This window comes from Dendrobium catenatum, unplaced genomic scaffold (genome assembly GCF_001605985.2).
Source record: "Dendrobium catenatum unplaced genomic scaffold, ASM160598v2 fragScaff_scaffold_1148, whole genome shotgun sequence".
NCBI classification, from domain to species: domain Eukaryota; kingdom Viridiplantae; phylum Streptophyta; class Magnoliopsida; order Asparagales; family Orchidaceae; genus Dendrobium; species Dendrobium catenatum.
In genome coordinates this window covers 61,393-79,079 of record NW_021319610.1, presented here as the reverse complement: position 1 = coordinate 79,079, position 17,687 = coordinate 61,393, and the positions used below count along the sequence as shown (strand labels likewise).

At 37.9% G+C, this 17,687-nt stretch overlaps 1 protein-coding gene across 1 annotated transcript; it reads left to right on the top strand.

Moving 5' to 3' along the window:
• The first annotated feature begins 514 nt into the window (after positions 1 to 514).
• On the top strand, positions 515 to 1,148 carry LOC110098063. Its single transcript, XM_020824772.2, has one exon. It carries the CDS (start codon positions 630 to 632, stop codon positions 1,026 to 1,028), a length of 399 nt encoding a protein of 132 aa, XP_020680431.1. The 5' UTR covers positions 515 to 629; the 3' UTR covers positions 1,029 to 1,148.
• The last annotated feature ends 16,539 nt before the right edge of the window (positions 1,149 to 17,687 follow it).

The window sequence follows — 17,687 nt, the reverse complement described above, 5'->3', positions numbered from 1 at the left end:
TATTCACAAAGATAATTCTTCTCTATTTTTCTATCTATTTTGTTATTCCATCTTTGCATCTTCTCGATTTTAGCTGATTGCATAACATATTTTAGGTTTTCTTAGCTAGAACAATACAATTTTGCTTGATGTTTTTTGAGGGTTAGTTCAGTACCTAATTTTTTAATATTTACGAAACTCATTGGGAGCTTTGATTATCATTTGAGTTTGAAGATTGTATATGTGATGTATATGATGTAATTTTAATTTGCTCAAAAGTTCAAAAATAAAAATAAAACCTTTTTATATTTTAAATATTAGATGAAAAACCGTGGGCAACAATTACGCGCCTTGTCTGCTTACAAATTCCAATCACCGACCGGTTACGGTACCTTCTTACCCATCGGAGTCACTGCGACCGGAACGTACTCCATTCATAGTCGAGAAGACGATGCGTCGATAAAGTTCCCGAAACACGGTTTCTTCACCCAACACCAAACCTCCTTCGCCTCCTTTCGGCTGCTCCGTCTTTATCCGCCAATTCGCCTCCGCAGCTATATAAAACATGCACTTCCGATTCGTTCCGCAATTCTCACATCTTTCTCTCTCAAACCCTAGCCCTATAGTTGTTTTGCCATCTTCTATCTTTAATGGAGTGGCCTGCATCTCCATCGCCACCGTCGCCGTCGCTAAAGCAGAAGATCCGGTCAGCTAACTGCTTCTCGTGCTGCTTCCGCACTTCGGAGGCCGGCGAGGATCAGCCAGTGGTGGGGCCGTCGTTGATCCGTTCGTCTTCGATGTGGATCAGATCGAAGGCCGGTGAACTTCCTGACATCAAGGAACGGTATCGATGGCTCATGGCGCGGAGCGGGAAATCGTCGCGCCGCGGAATCCGTGAGTTCAAGTACGACCCGCTAAGCTACGCTCTCAATTTCGACGAAGGGGGCGAAGAAGAGGCCGATGAAGCTGATGGGTTCCGATACCGTAACTTCTCCTCTCGCCTCCCAGCGACGCCTCTTCAGCCCGTCGCCGGCGTCACCTGTCGCTAGCAGCTGCAGACGTGTATCTATCTGTGTGTATAGCCCGCGATTTGAAATTTATGGTGTGGTTTTTGAGATCATTTGGATCCGGTACTTGTATTCTACTAATTCTCAAGAGGAAATTGGGAAGTTGTATGGGTTTGTTTCACACCAGATGTCTTTCTTTCTCCCTTCTTTATTTCCTGAACCCAAAAAAGTTGGGATACGTCCGATTCCTCCCTCGGCGCCGCGCCATGACTGCGTGGCGCTGCAACAGTCACCGGCTCATCACGCGGGGAAATGAGAAATATATTTCAAGAAAATAATATTTCAAAAAAATTAAAGATATTATATAATAAAATATAAAAATTTATGCAGTTTTAATGATAAATTGTGCCTTTCTTTTTCTTCATGAACTTTGTTTTTGTATGTGAATGACAGCACGCTTCTGCTGGAAATTGGACATATTAGGTCGGTCTGGCATTACATGACAGGTAAGAACCTTTGCTTCTGATGAAATTCAGGTGCTATTTGTCCATTTCCCCCATGAAGAGCTGAAGATTGCTTGCGGAGGTTAAACGTCGTGCTTAATTTGTTGTAGATTGGTAAGGTCTGATTAAGGAAAAATTATTACGCGCAGAGTTCTTACGTTGTTCAGACTCTAATAAGTTTTTTTTTTTTTAATACAGGTTGTGTACAAAAGAGAAAAAATTTAGATATTTTCACGTGATTGAAGTTTAGATGAAAAGCTGCGTCCCGACTCTACAAGTAATCTCTCCCAGCCGTTGGTTTTAGATGAGAAAATATTAAAAAAAAAAAGTATGAGAATATCTCAATAAAATATGAGTATGTATTTCAAAATTTTTAGAGAAAATTCCGTTAGAAGTGTTCTAATCAAAATTTTTTTCAATATAAAACTTGTTTGAAATAGATGCTACATCTTTTTATAAGGAATTAAGGATGATTATAAATATATTAGAAAAAAAATAAAATTTTAAAATTTATTATAAAAATAATTTTCTAACCCAAAAAAATTTAAAATTAATGAGAATTCACAATTAAAATAGAATTATAATTATAATTTAAAAATAAAAAAAGAAAAAATTTGTACTAAATAAATAAACCACAAATTCTAATTTTTTTAATTTTAGATATTTGAGCCATTAAGTTAAATTTATACGTATATCATACACATGAATTTTGAATACAATATCTCTTTATTAAGACTCTATTTGGGACGGCTTTCTTACTGCTTCTTAAAATAATTTTTTAGTATAAAAATTTAATTTTTTACTAGAAAGTTGTTTTAAGAAGCTGCAAGAAAGCCGCCCCAAACAAAGCCTAAATAGTCAAAGCCCCAACTTACAAACCAAAATGAGCTGCATAACTTTGTTGTAGAGGGTGGGCTAATAAAAAAGAGTAGTGGTAAAGACATTGTTATCACTACTCTGTGTATTTTTAACAACGTTATTAAAATCGGATCGGACCGGCCGGTTCAACCGGGTTAACCGCGAACCGGTTGGTCGGCCGGTTATGGGTTGCTTAAGAATCGCCACAGCAGAGAACCTGGCAAGAACCGTTTGAACCGCCGGTTAGACCGTCGAACCGGAAAATCGGTCTCATTTAAAAAAATCGGCCGGTTCGAGTAAAACCATTTTTTAGCCGACCGATTTAATCAAATGGCTTAGAGATAGGGGAGCTTATAAGTTATAACAAAACAAATACAAACCGTCAAACCCTATTCTCCTCATTTGTTCGCGATTCCTCCAGGCGTGCGACTCCTCTTAGACGGGACGAACGGAAGACTGACGGAAGGTGTTGTTTTGCCGGAGCGACGAAGCTGATCGAACTCATTAAAGGCTTCCTTCTCTTGGTCAAGTTCTTCACTCCTACCCACTGTGAGTTTTTTAATTTTCATGCACTTCTCCTTGCTCCTTTTTGCAACCGACGGTAGGTTGTGAATCTTGATGAGTTTTCTTGTTTGATGGTGGAAATTGAAATTTCACTCCTGTGTTTGTGTTTCAATGTTTCCTTTCCACCAAAATCTTTGTTTTTTTAGATTGGCAACCCTTTGGGTCATTTCATTGAGACAATCTTTGTTTTTTTTTTTTGGATTGGCAACTGCTTAGAGCAACGTTTTTAAGCCTTAGAGACATTTCACTGCATGCTTAATTTATGATTTTCCTAATGAGTAATATATGTGATGGCTATGTAAAAGTGATGTAGCTGTAGGGCATCTTAGGTTCCAAGTTAGGTTCTAGAATTTGGATCACTTAAGCATTTCTTAAAATTGTTCCTATTAAGGTTTCGTTTGGGACAGCTTTTTTCTGCTTCCTAAAGCGACTTTTTAGTACAAAAAAGAAAATTTTTATACTAAAAAGTTGCTTTGAGAAGTAATAAGAAAGCCGTCCCAAACGAAGCCTAAGTTCGTATGTAAATCACCTTCACCATTTCTCACATGCATTGTTTGGCTACAATTAGGATTTAGTAAACCATGTAAAATCATAGACAAATTTGAGAGTACTAAAATCTGAAAACTGTTTCACATTAAAATCATTAAATCTTGTTACATTTGATAAATTATTTGCATTTTTATTTTTGGAGGATTCAAGAATTATGAGAAGGAGAAATCATTGAATTCCTTAAATCATCCGGTGAATGGTGGTATTTAATAAATCCTAGGTTTAGGGTTTATTTATGATTTTAATAATATTATTATTTATTACATCATCCGGTTCGACCGGTCGAACCGTGAACCTCTCCTTCTTCCGGTCCTGTTTTCAAAACCTTGATTATTAAATCATGACTTGTATTGCTCATGAGTAGTGTTTTAAAATAGTATGATGATAAAATTGTTGATATGATCTGAAACTTTTTGACTCGAACATAGACTAGTTTTTTTATACCGATGAAAACATTTGATTTAGACTCAACTTGACTCGAACAAATCTAATTTGAACTCTATCTGCTAATTATATAGATTATAATTTTTTTTCATTAAACTTGGCTTACTTAACTAGAATAGAACGAGTTTAAACCTAATATGTCATGTTTAATTTGAACCTAAATAATAACTAGGTCAAATTTAAGTTGAAATTAGGATTTCGTGTCAATTTGAACCTGATTCTAAATTTAATTAGTCAAAAGTTTTAAATTTAAATCTAACATAATTTAATGAAGTCCACGAAAAAAATTATGTTGAGTTCATATCAGATTATCATAGTATTAGATCATTTTTTGATATTCCCATTCCTTGTTTTTCTAAACTTATGTAAACAGGTACTTAAAGCCTTAATATAAGATCAATTCATCTGTAAGAAATTAGAGGGATTGGAATAGAAGAAGGGCCAAATTTTCAAAAGAAACGTGTTTGACGTCGATTTTAGATTTTTTAGGGGAAAAAACGTGATTGGGAGATAATTTAAAATACAACAAATTTGAATAACAGTACGGCGCATTCAAAGAATGTGCTAGCCTGATTGGCGCATTCAAAGAATGAGCTGAACCTAATTGCACATTCGCCGAACGGTTCAGCGCATTCTTTGAATGAGCCTAACGCATCGGTGCATTTTGTGCATCCACTCCGCCTGCAATACTCCGAACAGTTTAAGGCGCATTCAACTCAGCTTGCATGCATTTTCATGCATTGAAGTTGATATATCATCAAAAATTTATCTTGATCGGGCACGAATCTCGATGCAAAATCAAGCCGGAACTTCAAAAATTAAATCCAAGATCACCTGAATTCCGATTTCAGCGAACTTACAATCAAACTGAGCATCTCAGAAATACGAACTCAACGACACTAGATTCGACTGAATTCGAGCCCAAATCAAGGACCCGAAGCACTGTTGGAAAGTTTGAACCACAATTTGAGTTACCAAATGATTTTCAAAGATAACGAGCTTATAGTCGAATTGAGCGACTCGACGAGACGAATCGAACGAGCACAAGATTGCCAAATTCCGACATCATTAAGACCATCAAATGTCTGACGAACGGTGGACAATCAAGGAATTCAATATCGTCCATCCATCCAATCACTCCCCATTTACCCCTGATCTCTCATCTATTTATGGGTCATGCCACTCCAAAAATCTATAAATAGACCCCTTATTTCTCTTGAGAGAGGGGGTCCAAGCAAGAACCAAGAAGAAGAAGACAAGAAGAAAAGAATGATATGAGGGAAAAAACTAATCCTCGACCACCACCGGAGTTCCGCCCGACGCCGAAACTCCACCCAAGCGATGCCGGAATTTTTCCCGACGCCCAAGTGATGTCGGAATTCCGCCCAACCTCTAACTGACGCCAGAATTCCGCCCGACCTCCAAGTGACGCCGGAGTTTCATCCGAACTCCAAGTGATGCCAGAATTCCGCCCGACATCCATGTGACGCCGAAATTCTGCCCGACCTCCAAATGACACCGGAGTTTCATCCGAACTCCAAGTGACGCCGGAATTCCGCCCGACCTTCAAGTGAAATCGAAACTCCGCCCAAGCGACGCCCGAATTCTGCCCGATGCCCAAGTGACGCCATAATTTTGCCCGACCTCCAAGTGACGCCGGAATTCCGCCCGACCTCCAAGTGATGCCGGAATTCCGCCCGACCTCCAAGTGACACCGGAGTTTCATCTAAACTCCAATTGACACGGGAATTCTGTCTGACCTCCAAGTAACGTAGGAGTTTCATCCGAACTCCAAGTGACGCCGTACCTTGCCCGACCTCCAAGGCTCAAAGGGACACCGAAACTCCGCCCAAGCGACGCCGGAATTCTGCCCGACCTTCAAGTGACGCCGGAATTCTTTCGGACCTCAATGTTACGCCGGAATTCTGCCCAACCTCCAAGTGAAGCCAGAATTTTGCCCGACCTCCAAGTGACGCCGGAATTCTGCCTGACCTCCAAGTGGGGCCAGAATTCTGCCCGACCTCCAAGTGACGCCGGAATTCCGCCCGACCTCCAAGTGACGCCGGATTTTCCCCCGAACTCCAAGTGATGTCGGAGTTCTGCTCAAATACTATCTAACACCGGAGTTCTCCTCGGTCGCCAACTGACGTATAACTTCTACCCGACGCCGGACCTCCGCTCGTCACCAAGATTCTTCCTGACGCCATCCTTCTGACCTTCATCCTCAGACAACAGTCCTTCTGACCTCCATCGCTCATCGACTACAATCCTTCCAACTTCCGTCGCCCGCCGACTACAGTCCTTCTAACTTACGTCACCCACCGACTATAGTCCTTCCAACCCCCGTCACCAGCCGACTACGGTATTCCTGACTTACGTCACCCACCGACTATAGTCCTTTCGACCTTCATCGCCACTCGACTACGGTCCTCCTGACTTACGTCGCCCACCGATTACAGTCCTTCCGGCCTCCGTCGCCAATATACTACAGTCTTCCTAACTTACGTCGACCACTGACTACAATCCTTCCGACCTCCGTCGCCCGCCAAATATGATCCTTTTGACCAAACGAACACATCAACAATAATTCTTTGTATTCTCACCATGTAATATACTCTATAAGATGTACATCAAGCTAAGGCCTTCCCCCAAGGAAGGTCTCATTTGTAATCAACTGTAATACTAGTGGATTCATTCAAACTGGGTTAGGCCACGTAATTTTTTCCCCTTTTCAGAGGTATTTTCCATGTAAAAATCTTGATGTCTCCCATAAATGAAACACGCTCTCTGTTATCTGATTGCGTGCCGGATTTTCGAATAAAGTTAAGACGTTAAATATTATATTTCTCTATCGCCGCGAACATTCCAGGACGCAACAGAAGTAATGATTTCATTTATTATCAATAATTCGATGTTAGATTTATATGTAGCCATTTATTATCAATGATTTGTGAGTTTTATAAAAAAAATGTAATGTTTCTCCATTGTTATATTTTTATTCTTCTTTCATATTTAATATGCTAAGATGCCATAAATAATAGCTTATAATGGCTGCATGGTTCTTAGGCTTGAGGAAAGAGGTAATGAGAAGTTAAGAAAGTAGCTTGTTTCAAATGTAGTAAAAAGTTACTCCATAAAGTTACTCCATATAAGAGAATATATTATTAAATATTTACATCCAAAAACTACAATAGGAAATTAATTGAAGGGAGATTTTTATGTTTCTACTTGGATACTGTCCTATTTATTGGTGGTGTAATTTAGGAAGTGAAATAAGTCTAAAGCTATGTTGCACCAATACGGATTCGACGACACAGATACAACACGATACGGATACGGGACACGTCAGTTCTTCAAAATACAAGATACGAGTACGACGCGGACACGACATTATAATTTATAAATCATACATAAAAATTAAGAAAGCAATCAAAACATAATATTTGAAATTACAAAAAAAATGACAACAACATCATTTGTAGCCTTGTAGCTTATAATATCAAAATATAAGTAAGCATTAAATGTCTAGTACAACAACAAAAGCATAAACATAAATTATCTAGCACATGAAGTTTCAACTATTCAATAGAAGGAATGATATAATTATCTTCTTCATTGGTTTGTCTTTGAACTTCCATATCATCTTCAATAAATATCATAGCTTCTAATTCAGGCTCATCAAGTGAAAGATTAATAATCTTTAATATTTTCATTTCATCAAGAGACTCAAATCCATCTCGGAAATGAGAGAATCTTGCTCGCCGAACCGTGAACCTCTCATTCTTCCGTTCCTGTTTTCAAAACCTTGATTATTAGATCATGACTTGTAATGCTCATGAGTCGTGTTTTAAAATAGTATGATGATAAAATTGTTGATATGATCTGAAACTTTTTGACTCGAACATAGACTAGTTTTTTTATACCGATGAAAATATTTGATTTAGACTCAACTTTACTCGAACAAATCTAATTTGAACTCTATCTGCTAATTATATAGATTATAAATTTTTTTCATTAAACTTGGCTTACTTAACTAGAATAGAACGAGTTTAAACCTAATATGTCATGTTTAATTTGAACCTAAATAATAACTAGGTCAAATTTAAGTTGAAATTAGGTTTTCGTGTCAATCTGAACCTGATTCTAAATTTTTAGTCATAAGTTTTAAATTTAAATCTAACATAATTTAATGAAGTCAACAAAAAAAAATTATGTCGAGTTCATATCAGATTATCATACTATTATATCATTTTTTGATATTTCCATTCCTTGTTTTTCTAAACTTATGTAAACAAGTACTTAAAGCCTTAGGCTTCGTTTGGGACGGCTTTTTTATGGCTTTCTAAAACGGAGTTTTAGTACAAAAATAAAAAAAAAATTGTACTAAAACTCCGTTTTAGAAAGCAATAAAAAAGCCGTCCCAAACGAACCCTTAATATAAGATCAATTCATCTCTAAGAAATTAAAGGGATTGGAATAGAAGAAGGGCCAAATTTTCAAAAGCAGCGTGTTTGACGTCGATTTTAGATTTTTAGGGGAAGAAGCGTGATTGGGAGATAGTTTAAAATACAACGAATTCGCAGAACAATACGGTGCATTAAAAGAATGCGTGAGCCTGATTAGCTTTGAATGCGCCGAACCTAATGGCGCGTTCTTTGAATACGCCGAACTGTTCGGTGCATTCTTTGAATGCGCCTAACACATCGGTGCATTTTGTGCGTCCGCTCCGCCTGCAATTCTACGAACCGTTCAAGGCGCATTCAACTCTACTTGCATGCATTTTCATGCATTGAAGTTGATATATCATCAAAAAATTATCTTAATCGGGCACGAATCTCGAGGCAAAATCAAGCCGGAAACTTCAAAAAATAAATCCAGGATCACCTGAACTCTGATTTAAGCGAACTTACAGTCAAACTGAGCGTCTGGAAAATACAAACTCAACGACACCAAATTCGACTCAATCCGAGCCCAAATGAGTCCAAATCAATGACTAGAAGAGCTGTTGGAAAGTTCGAACCATAATTTGAGTTACCAAACGGTTTTCAAACATAACGAGCTTATATTTGAATCGAGCGGCTCGACGAGATGAATCGAACGAGCTCAAGATCGTTGAATTTTGATATCATTAAGACCTTCAAATGTCTGGCAAACGGTGCACGATCAAGGGATTCAATATCGGTAGTCTATCCAACAACTTCCCATTTACCCTTGATCTCTCATCTATTTACGGTTCATGCCACTCCAAAAATCTATAAATAGACCTCTCATTTCTCTTGAGAGGGGGTCCAAGCAAGAAGCAAGAAGAAGATGACAAGAAGAAAAGAAGGATAGAAGGGAAGAAACTCCTCGACCACCACCGGAGTTCCGCCCGACGCCGAAACTCCGCCCAAGCGACGCCAGAATTCTGCCTAACCCCCAAGTGACGTTGGAATTCCGCCTGACCTCTAAGTGACCCTAGAATTCCGCCCGACCTCCAAGTCACGCCTGAGTTTCATCCAAACTCCAAGTGACGTCGAAATTCTGCCCGACATCCAAGTGACGTCAGAATTTCGCCCGACCTCCAAGTGACCCCCGAGTTTCATCCGAACTCCAAGTGACACCGGAATTTCACCCGACCACCAAGTGACGCTGGAATCCCGCCCGACCTCCAATGACGCTGAAACTCCGCCCAAGCAATGCTGGAATTCTGCCCGACGCCTGAATTTTGCCCGACCTCCAAGTGACACTGAAAATCCGCCCGACCTCCAAGTTATGCCGGAATTTCACCGACATCCAAGTGACGCTGGAATGCCGCATGACCTCCAATTGAAGCCAAAATTTCGCCCTACCTCCAAGTGACACCGGAGTTTCATCCGATCTCCAAGTGAAACAAGAATTTCGCCTGACCTCCAAGTGATGCCGGATTTTCATTCGAACTCCAAGTGACGCTGGAATCCTGCCCGACCTCCAAGTCACGCTGAAACTCCGCCCAAGCAATGCCAGAATTCTGCCCAACCTCCAAGTGACATCGAAATTCTGCCCGACCTCCAAGTGAGGCCAGAATTCCGCCCAACCTCTAAGTGAGGCCGAAATTCCGCCAGACCTCCAAGTGACGTCGGAGTTTCACCTGAACTCTAAGTGACGCCGGAGTTTCACCTGAACTCCAAGTGTCGCCAAGTTTCTACCTGACGCCATCCTTCTGACCTTCATCGTCAGGCAATAGTCCTTCTGACCTCCGTCGCCCACCGACTACAATCCTTCCAACTTCCGTCGACCACCGACTACGGTCCTTCTTACTTACGTCGCCCACCGACTATACTCCTTCCGACCTCCATCGCCAACCGACTACGATCCTCCCGACTTACGTTGCCCACCAACTATAGTCCTTTCGACCTCTGTCGCCAGTCAACTACGATCATTCTGACTACGTCACCCACAGATTACAGTCCTTCCGACCTCCATTGCCAACCGACTATGGTCCTCCTGACTTACGTCGCCCACCGACTACAGTCCTTCTGACCTTCGTTGCCCATCGACTACGGTCTGACCTCCGTCACCAGACTATGGTCCTTCTGACCAAACGAACACGTCAACAATGATTCTTTGTATTCCCACCATGTAATGTACTCGATCTATAAGATGTACATCAAGCTAAGGCCTTCCCCAATGAAGGGTCTCATTTGTAATCAACTATAATACTAGTAGATTCATTCAAACTGGGATAGGCCGCGTGATTTTTCATCCTTTTCAGGGGTTTTCCACGTAAAAATCTTGGTGTCTCCTATAAATGAAACACCCTCTCTCTTATCTTATTGCGTGCCGGATTTTTGTATAAAGTTAAGACGTTAAATATTATATTTCTCTATTGCCGAGGACGCAACAGAAGTAATGATTTCATGAATTATGAATGATTCGTTAGATTTATATGTAGCCATTTATTATAAATGATTTGTGAGTTTCATAAAAAATTGTAATGTTACTCCATTGTTATATTTTTATTCTTCTTTCATATTTAATATGCTAAGATGCCATAAATAATAGCTTATAATGGCTGCATGGTTCTTAGGCTTGAGGAAAGAGGTAATGAGATTTTAAGAAAGCAACTTGTTTCTAATGTAGTAAAAAGTTACTCCATATAAGAGAATATATTATTAAATATTTATTTCCAAATTTGATAGCCTTGCATCCAAAAACTACTATAGGAAATTAATTGAAGGGAGATTTTTATGTTTCTATTTGAATTTTGTCCTATTAATTATGGTGTAATTTAGGAAGTGAAATAAGTCTAAAGTTGTTGATCTTGCTTAAATTATTTATTGTGAGTCATAAGCAGGATGAGCCTTAGCATCAGTTTTATTTGTTGGCAACTCTTACTTGTGGGCCTACATTATTTCACAAATTCATACATTCCTTAATGCTAGATTTATGAGTGCTTCAATGCTTTAGGGATGCTTCTTTACAATAAAATAGAGATATGGAGCATTTAAGCATATATTTTGTAATGATATTTAAATCATTTATACACATTCTCTCTATATATTATAAACCCATAATAGCTTGGGCAAGTATCCTCTCGCAGGTATTTTATAGATTACGTTCGGGTCGTGCGGAAGAAGAATTCTCTCTTCTTTCGGAATTTAATCCAAAAGATGGTATTTATATATTTTTTTATTTATTTGTTTCAATTTTTAATGAATAATCAAAAAATTTTCACAATTAAAACTTTTTCATAACTATTTAGAAAATTTTATGAAATTAATATAATTAATATAATATAATAAAATTTTATGAAATAATATATATATAAAGAAAATTATATGAAGATAATTTAATAAATAAAATATTATAATTATGTTATGATACTTAAAAAAAAAAAACCCTTATGTTCTACAACTCGAGAGCCAACTCCTGTTAAAATGCTTCTGTGAAGCTCCTCTCCAATATAAGGGGCTATAAGAAAAATTATTCTGTCAAGTTACCTAACGTAGAGCTACATCAGGTAGCCTATAATATGTCGCCACGTGCACTTACTCTTTTCCCCGCGGCCCGACGACCCGACCCGGAACGGACCCGGGAGTTTGCTTAGCTCGGTATTGCTAGGTATTGGTCTATTTTGCTCGACAAATATGAAAAATACTATTATGTGAAGACTAATACCGAGCAATACTGAGTTCAATACCGAGTTCTTTTAGGTATTGCTCGGTATTGGTCTTTACATAGCAGTATTTCTCGTTATTGCCAAGCAATACCGAGTAATACCTAGCAATACCGAGCAATATGCGAACATAGTACCCGAATTCGGTCCGAGTCGAGTCGTCGGGCCGCGCGGCAAAGAGCAAGTGCACGTGGCGACATATTATAAGCTACCTGATGTAGCTCTACGTCAGCTAACCTGACAGAATAATTTTTCCTATTAAGCCAAAGTTTTGCTCCAACAGACAGCCAAATCATTTATTTTCACTAGGTACTCAATTAATTTCGCATCGGCAAGCAGCTATCAACCGCATTTTTCAGATATGGTTCCCCGCTTGCGACAATTTTTCCCGGAAAACATGGCACACCTGCAGTTCGGCGCATTCAAGAATGTGCCAGTTGGTGTGCCGAACTGTTCGGCGCATTCTAATTGCACCGTACACACGTTCTGACGTATGTGCTTCATTCTGAATTTCTCTCGAACCACGCTGTTATGAATAATTCTCATATATTACATGTTTCTTCTAAAAATTTGCCCTAGAAGAAGCTGCATAAGCAATCAGAGGGTGAATTCTCATGTGTTAATTTAATTTGTTAAGAATTCAGCCTCATTGACTACGCATAATTAATTGAATATAGTAAATATTGTATGATATCATCTAATGATTGTAAAATATTTTCTTTCAGATTATTTATTTTATAGTATGATGAAGATTGATTTCACTAATCTAACGTCGAGGATTTCTCATAGGGAGGAATTGAAGCAAACATTTCATGAAGAGACTCGACTAACGTTCAATGTTTCAACGGTATAGTTTTGGTGTCTTAGTGCATAAGACATTATAAATTGATTAAGGTTTTATTTGGAAAAAAATTTTTATTACTTTGTTTTTTTGGATCTCAATCATAATTTATGTTTTAGCTATTATTTTTTCATCTCTTTTAGAAAATTTTTGTGATAGGAAGTTGCTTTCTAAAATTACTTTAAAAAATTTTACTTTTTGCATCGTAGTTTTTAAAAAAGTTATTTTCTCCACAGTAGTTTATAAAAAGTTACTTTCTTCACATCAGTTTTACAATCGCCTTTATAAAATGCTGCAGCTATCCTAAACAAACCCTAAGTCTGATCAAATATCTCAAAAGATGATGTTCGTTATAGACGACTGCAATAGTTTATAAATGTAGTAATAAAGTTGTTGTGGAAAAAGTAAATTTTTTTTAAACTATTGAAGAAAGCAGCTTCCTAGCATAACTTTGATGTTTAGAGCGTTGATTGTTTTAGTTAGTGTAGTTGAGTGATCACTTCATATTGAGGTTAATAGTCGTCGAGTCTCTTACTAGCTTTAATATTTAGTTTATTCATGATATTCTATCATTGATTACAAGTGTGTGCTGATTAATATCTTTAAGTGTAATATCATTTTGGAACACGACTATGCTTATAAACTTGACTTGGTTTCAAAAGCCGGTATCCTAACTTGGTTAAGAATTTGACTAAGAACTTTTGCTTTGGATCAGTTAAAATGGCTAGACATTTTCATATTGGTTTGAAGCGTGATAAAACATTAATTTTTTTATTGGCTCATAAGGACCTGATGTTAATTTCAAACTGTATATATATATATATTTCTTTTTATTTGAAGTTTATATCTGCATGAATCACATGTATAACGCTAGAGAGAGAGAGAGAGAGAGAGTTCGGGAAGTAAACCAAGCAGCAACAGCAACAACAACAACAACAACATCAAGCCTTTGTCCCACTACGTGGGGTCGGCTACATGAATCTTTTTTTTCCGTTGTATCCTATGAAAAGTCAATTTTTTGTTTAAATCTAATAAGGAAAGATCATTTCCAATGTTTTCTAACCAAGTTTTTTTAAGTCTATATCTATCTTTCTACTCTTTATTTGCCTTAAAAAAAATCTATAGTGCCGTAACACTCAGGTACACATCACTACAATATTGTACAGTTATACAAAAAAATTTCAAGTGCAGAACACACAAACCCAAGCAGCAGGAGGATCCCCCGATGAGCTCAATCAATATAATTGAGGTCCAAGGTAACAATACAACTTGATTGATCAACACGTCGGATTCCATAAAAACTAACAATCTCCCACTCAAAATGAATTGGAAACAATCCTTCTACTGATCTGTAGCACCAATCATAGTGCTTATAGTGTGGCTCACTCCTGCTCTCTTCCTTCATGAAGACCAACTGAAGCTACACATAGCTTCAGTTTATCAACTATAACCATCTCATCAGCATGTTTACATGATTCTTAATCATATGAATCTTTTCTAAGCATAACTTACCATCTTTTAGAAGTGATATGAAGAAATGATATCGAAGTTGGATGTGCTTCATCTTGGTATGGAATATAACATTCTTGGCTAGATGAATAGCACTCATGTTGTTACTACGCAACTTCTCATTCCTTTGTCATTTGATAAGCTATGACAAAAACTTATCAACCATATCATCTCCTTATTAGCCTCAGTGATAGCAATATACTCAGTTTCTATTATTGAGAGCAACAATCTTCTATAATTTGAAAACCTAACTTTACTACAATTTTTTCCAAAGTAAAGATATAACTAGTTGTGCTTCTCCTATCATAAAGATATCTATCAAGATCAAAATCTACATACCCCTTTAAATCAATCCATATATCTCCAAAGTAAAGATTTTTGTCAACTGTCCCTATAGAGTTCTTGAGAAGCCATTTAATTGTCTTCCAATAAAGTTTTTCTAGGTTACTCATAAATTTGCTGACTACTCCAACTGCATATGTTATATCTGATCTCATATAGATCATAATATACTTCAAACTTCTAATTGCTGAAGCATATAAAGTCATCTCCATTTGTTCTTGCTCTGCTTCATATTAAAATTATTGTTCTTTAGATAGCTGAAAATGACTACCCAAGGGAGTGCAAACTAGCTTTGACTCACTTATATTGAATCTCTGCAACATCTCTTCAACATACTCAACATGATATAACTTCGGTATATCCACACTTCTATCCCTGCTAATTCTCACATTGAGAATTTTTTTGCTTGACCCAAATCTTTCATTTCAAACTTCTTTCATAACTCCTTCAGCTCTCTTATTTTCTCTATGTTAAATCATACAATCAGCATATCATCCACATAAAAGAGCAGGAATGTATAATAGTTTTCAAAATATTTGAAAAAATAACAATGATCTGTCTGGCACTTCGTATACCCATTATCAGTCATAAACTTATCAAATCTTTTGTACCACTATCTTGGTGCCTACTTCAACTCATATAAGCTCTTTTTAAGCCTACATATCAGTTCTTCTTTACCTATGATCATGTATCTATGAGATTGTACCATGTACAACTCTTCTACAAGGTTGCCATTATAATGCCCCTTAAAATTTTAATATATATATAAAGAGTCATTTAGAGCTGCAAATGAACCGAGCCGAGCCGAGTATGTGAGTGTTCATGTTTGTGTTCATTTAATATCAGATTGTTCAAGTTTGGTTCATGTTTGTTCGAGCTTTATTGTTTGTGTTCATGTTTGGTTCATTTAAATTAACGAGTGTTCATGTTCAGTTCCTGTTCAGTTCTTATTCGTTCGTTTAGTGTTTATCAAGCTTTAAACAAACAAACATGAACGAGTTATAAACGAGCTATACTTTTAGGTGTTCATTAACTTAACAAACGAGCTTTATCGAGCTTCCTAACAAACTATTACATCGAGCATGTTCGCGAACTTAATGTCGAGCTCTATTTATATTATTTATATTTATTAATTCTATAATCAAATATTAATTATTTTTATCAAGCTTATTCGTGAGTTCAAAATCGAACACGAATCAAGCTTCTTATCGAGCTTAATGTCGAGCTTGTTCACAAACTTCAAATGATGTTTTTCGCGAACATAAATGAGCCGAACGCATTAGTGTTCAAGCTTGTTTATTTTAGAATCGAGTATTTAAATTATTGTTCAAGTTTGTTTGCTTAGTTAATTAACCTATCACGAACGAGCTTTAATCGAATCGAACAACAAGTAGCTCGTCGATTGTTTGATTCACTTGCAGCCCTAGAGTCATTATTATAAGTTAAATAATATTTTAAGAGTCATTATTATAGTCCAATTTTAAATTCAACTTTGTATTTCATAGATATTCATGTGTTCTGATTATAATAAATTTTTACTAATTTTATGGGCAGCGTAGAAGTAGAAAAGGTGCTATAGTTGTCTAATGATAGTTGTAAGGACCGTAGTCGGGCCACAGTGCTCTGAGGATCAAGGTTAGCAGGCGATCGAGGAGAACAAAAGTCTAGTGGCAGCGGCTAGGCGAAGGTCTGGCTGCTGTCATTGGTCGGGCAAAGATCTCCCGGAGATTTGGAGGTGATCGGGAGTGGGGCAAATGTCCGGCGGTGATCAACGGCTGGGCAGATGTCCGATGATGATCAATGATCGAGCGAAGGTTCGATGGTTATCGATGGCTGAGCAGATGTCCAGCGATGATCAGCATTCGAGTGAAGGTAATACAATGATCAGTGGTCGAGAAGAGGTCATGCTGCAATCGGAGGATGAGAACAGGTCAAGATGAGATCGATGGCCAAGTGGAGGTTCATAATCGATCGGTGGTTGATCAAAGTTCTAAAAATGGTTGGTGGCTGAGCGGCAAATTAAAACTTCTTTCTTAAAGGAATGCTTCATTGCTCTCTTGCATTTAAAATTAATTCCCTGAAATTGAATCTTTGTAAAACAAAATTCTAGTTTGAGAACGAAATTAAATAATTTATTGATTTCCTCTACTAGCAGCTTTTCTAATGTTATTTCCTCATACACGCACACTTCTTTAAATGATTTTACAATTCTATTTTTATTTTTAGAAAACTAGCTTTTAAATGCATATTAGATTAAAAAAGCTGCTAATACATAAGATTAAAATAAGCTGCTAATATATGCGGCAATAGAGTTATAAAGTTATAATATTGCGTCTTAGTGTTGTATGAATATCTAGCTTACATACAGAAAACATAAGATTTTTTATGTTGAAAGCCCTAGAAAGGGGAAAAACCACGAGGTCTTGCCATTTGAAATGATTTCACTAGTGTTTGGGTAAGTTATAGTGTGCTTACTTATCCCTGAGGGCGATCAAATTACAAATGTCAACTGTATGATTGAAATCTAGCGACAAATGGGGATGAAAGTCTAGCGTCACTTGGTGGACTGGCAGAAGTTCAGTGCTACTTGAAAATTGGGTGTCAGTTGGTAGCCTGGCGGTGGTTTGGAAGAACTTTAGCGTTGGACGGTGGTCCAGCGGAAGTTCGGCGTCAGATGGTGGTCCGGTTAAACTTTGGACATTAAGTGATGGTCCGGCAGAACTCCGGGCATCAAGTGGTGGTCCGGTAGAACTCCGAGCATAAGGTGGTGGTATGGCAGAACTCAGGGCATTAGGCGGTGATCCAGAAGAACTCCGAGCTTTAGGTGGTAGTCTGAAATAAGTCTGAGGCTCATGTGGTGGTTCGACATAAGTCTAGGGCTCAGGTGGTGGCCCGGCAGAAGTTCGGGCCTCAGGTGGTGGTCCGGCAGAAGTCTGAGCCTCAGGTGGTGGTCC

Bases quoted from the DNA above. Each gene is read 5' to 3' on its own strand.
- LOC110098063 (XM_020824772.2), top strand. From the start codon at position 630: ATGGAGTGGCCTGCATCTCCATCGCCACCGTCGCCGTCGCTAAAGCAG.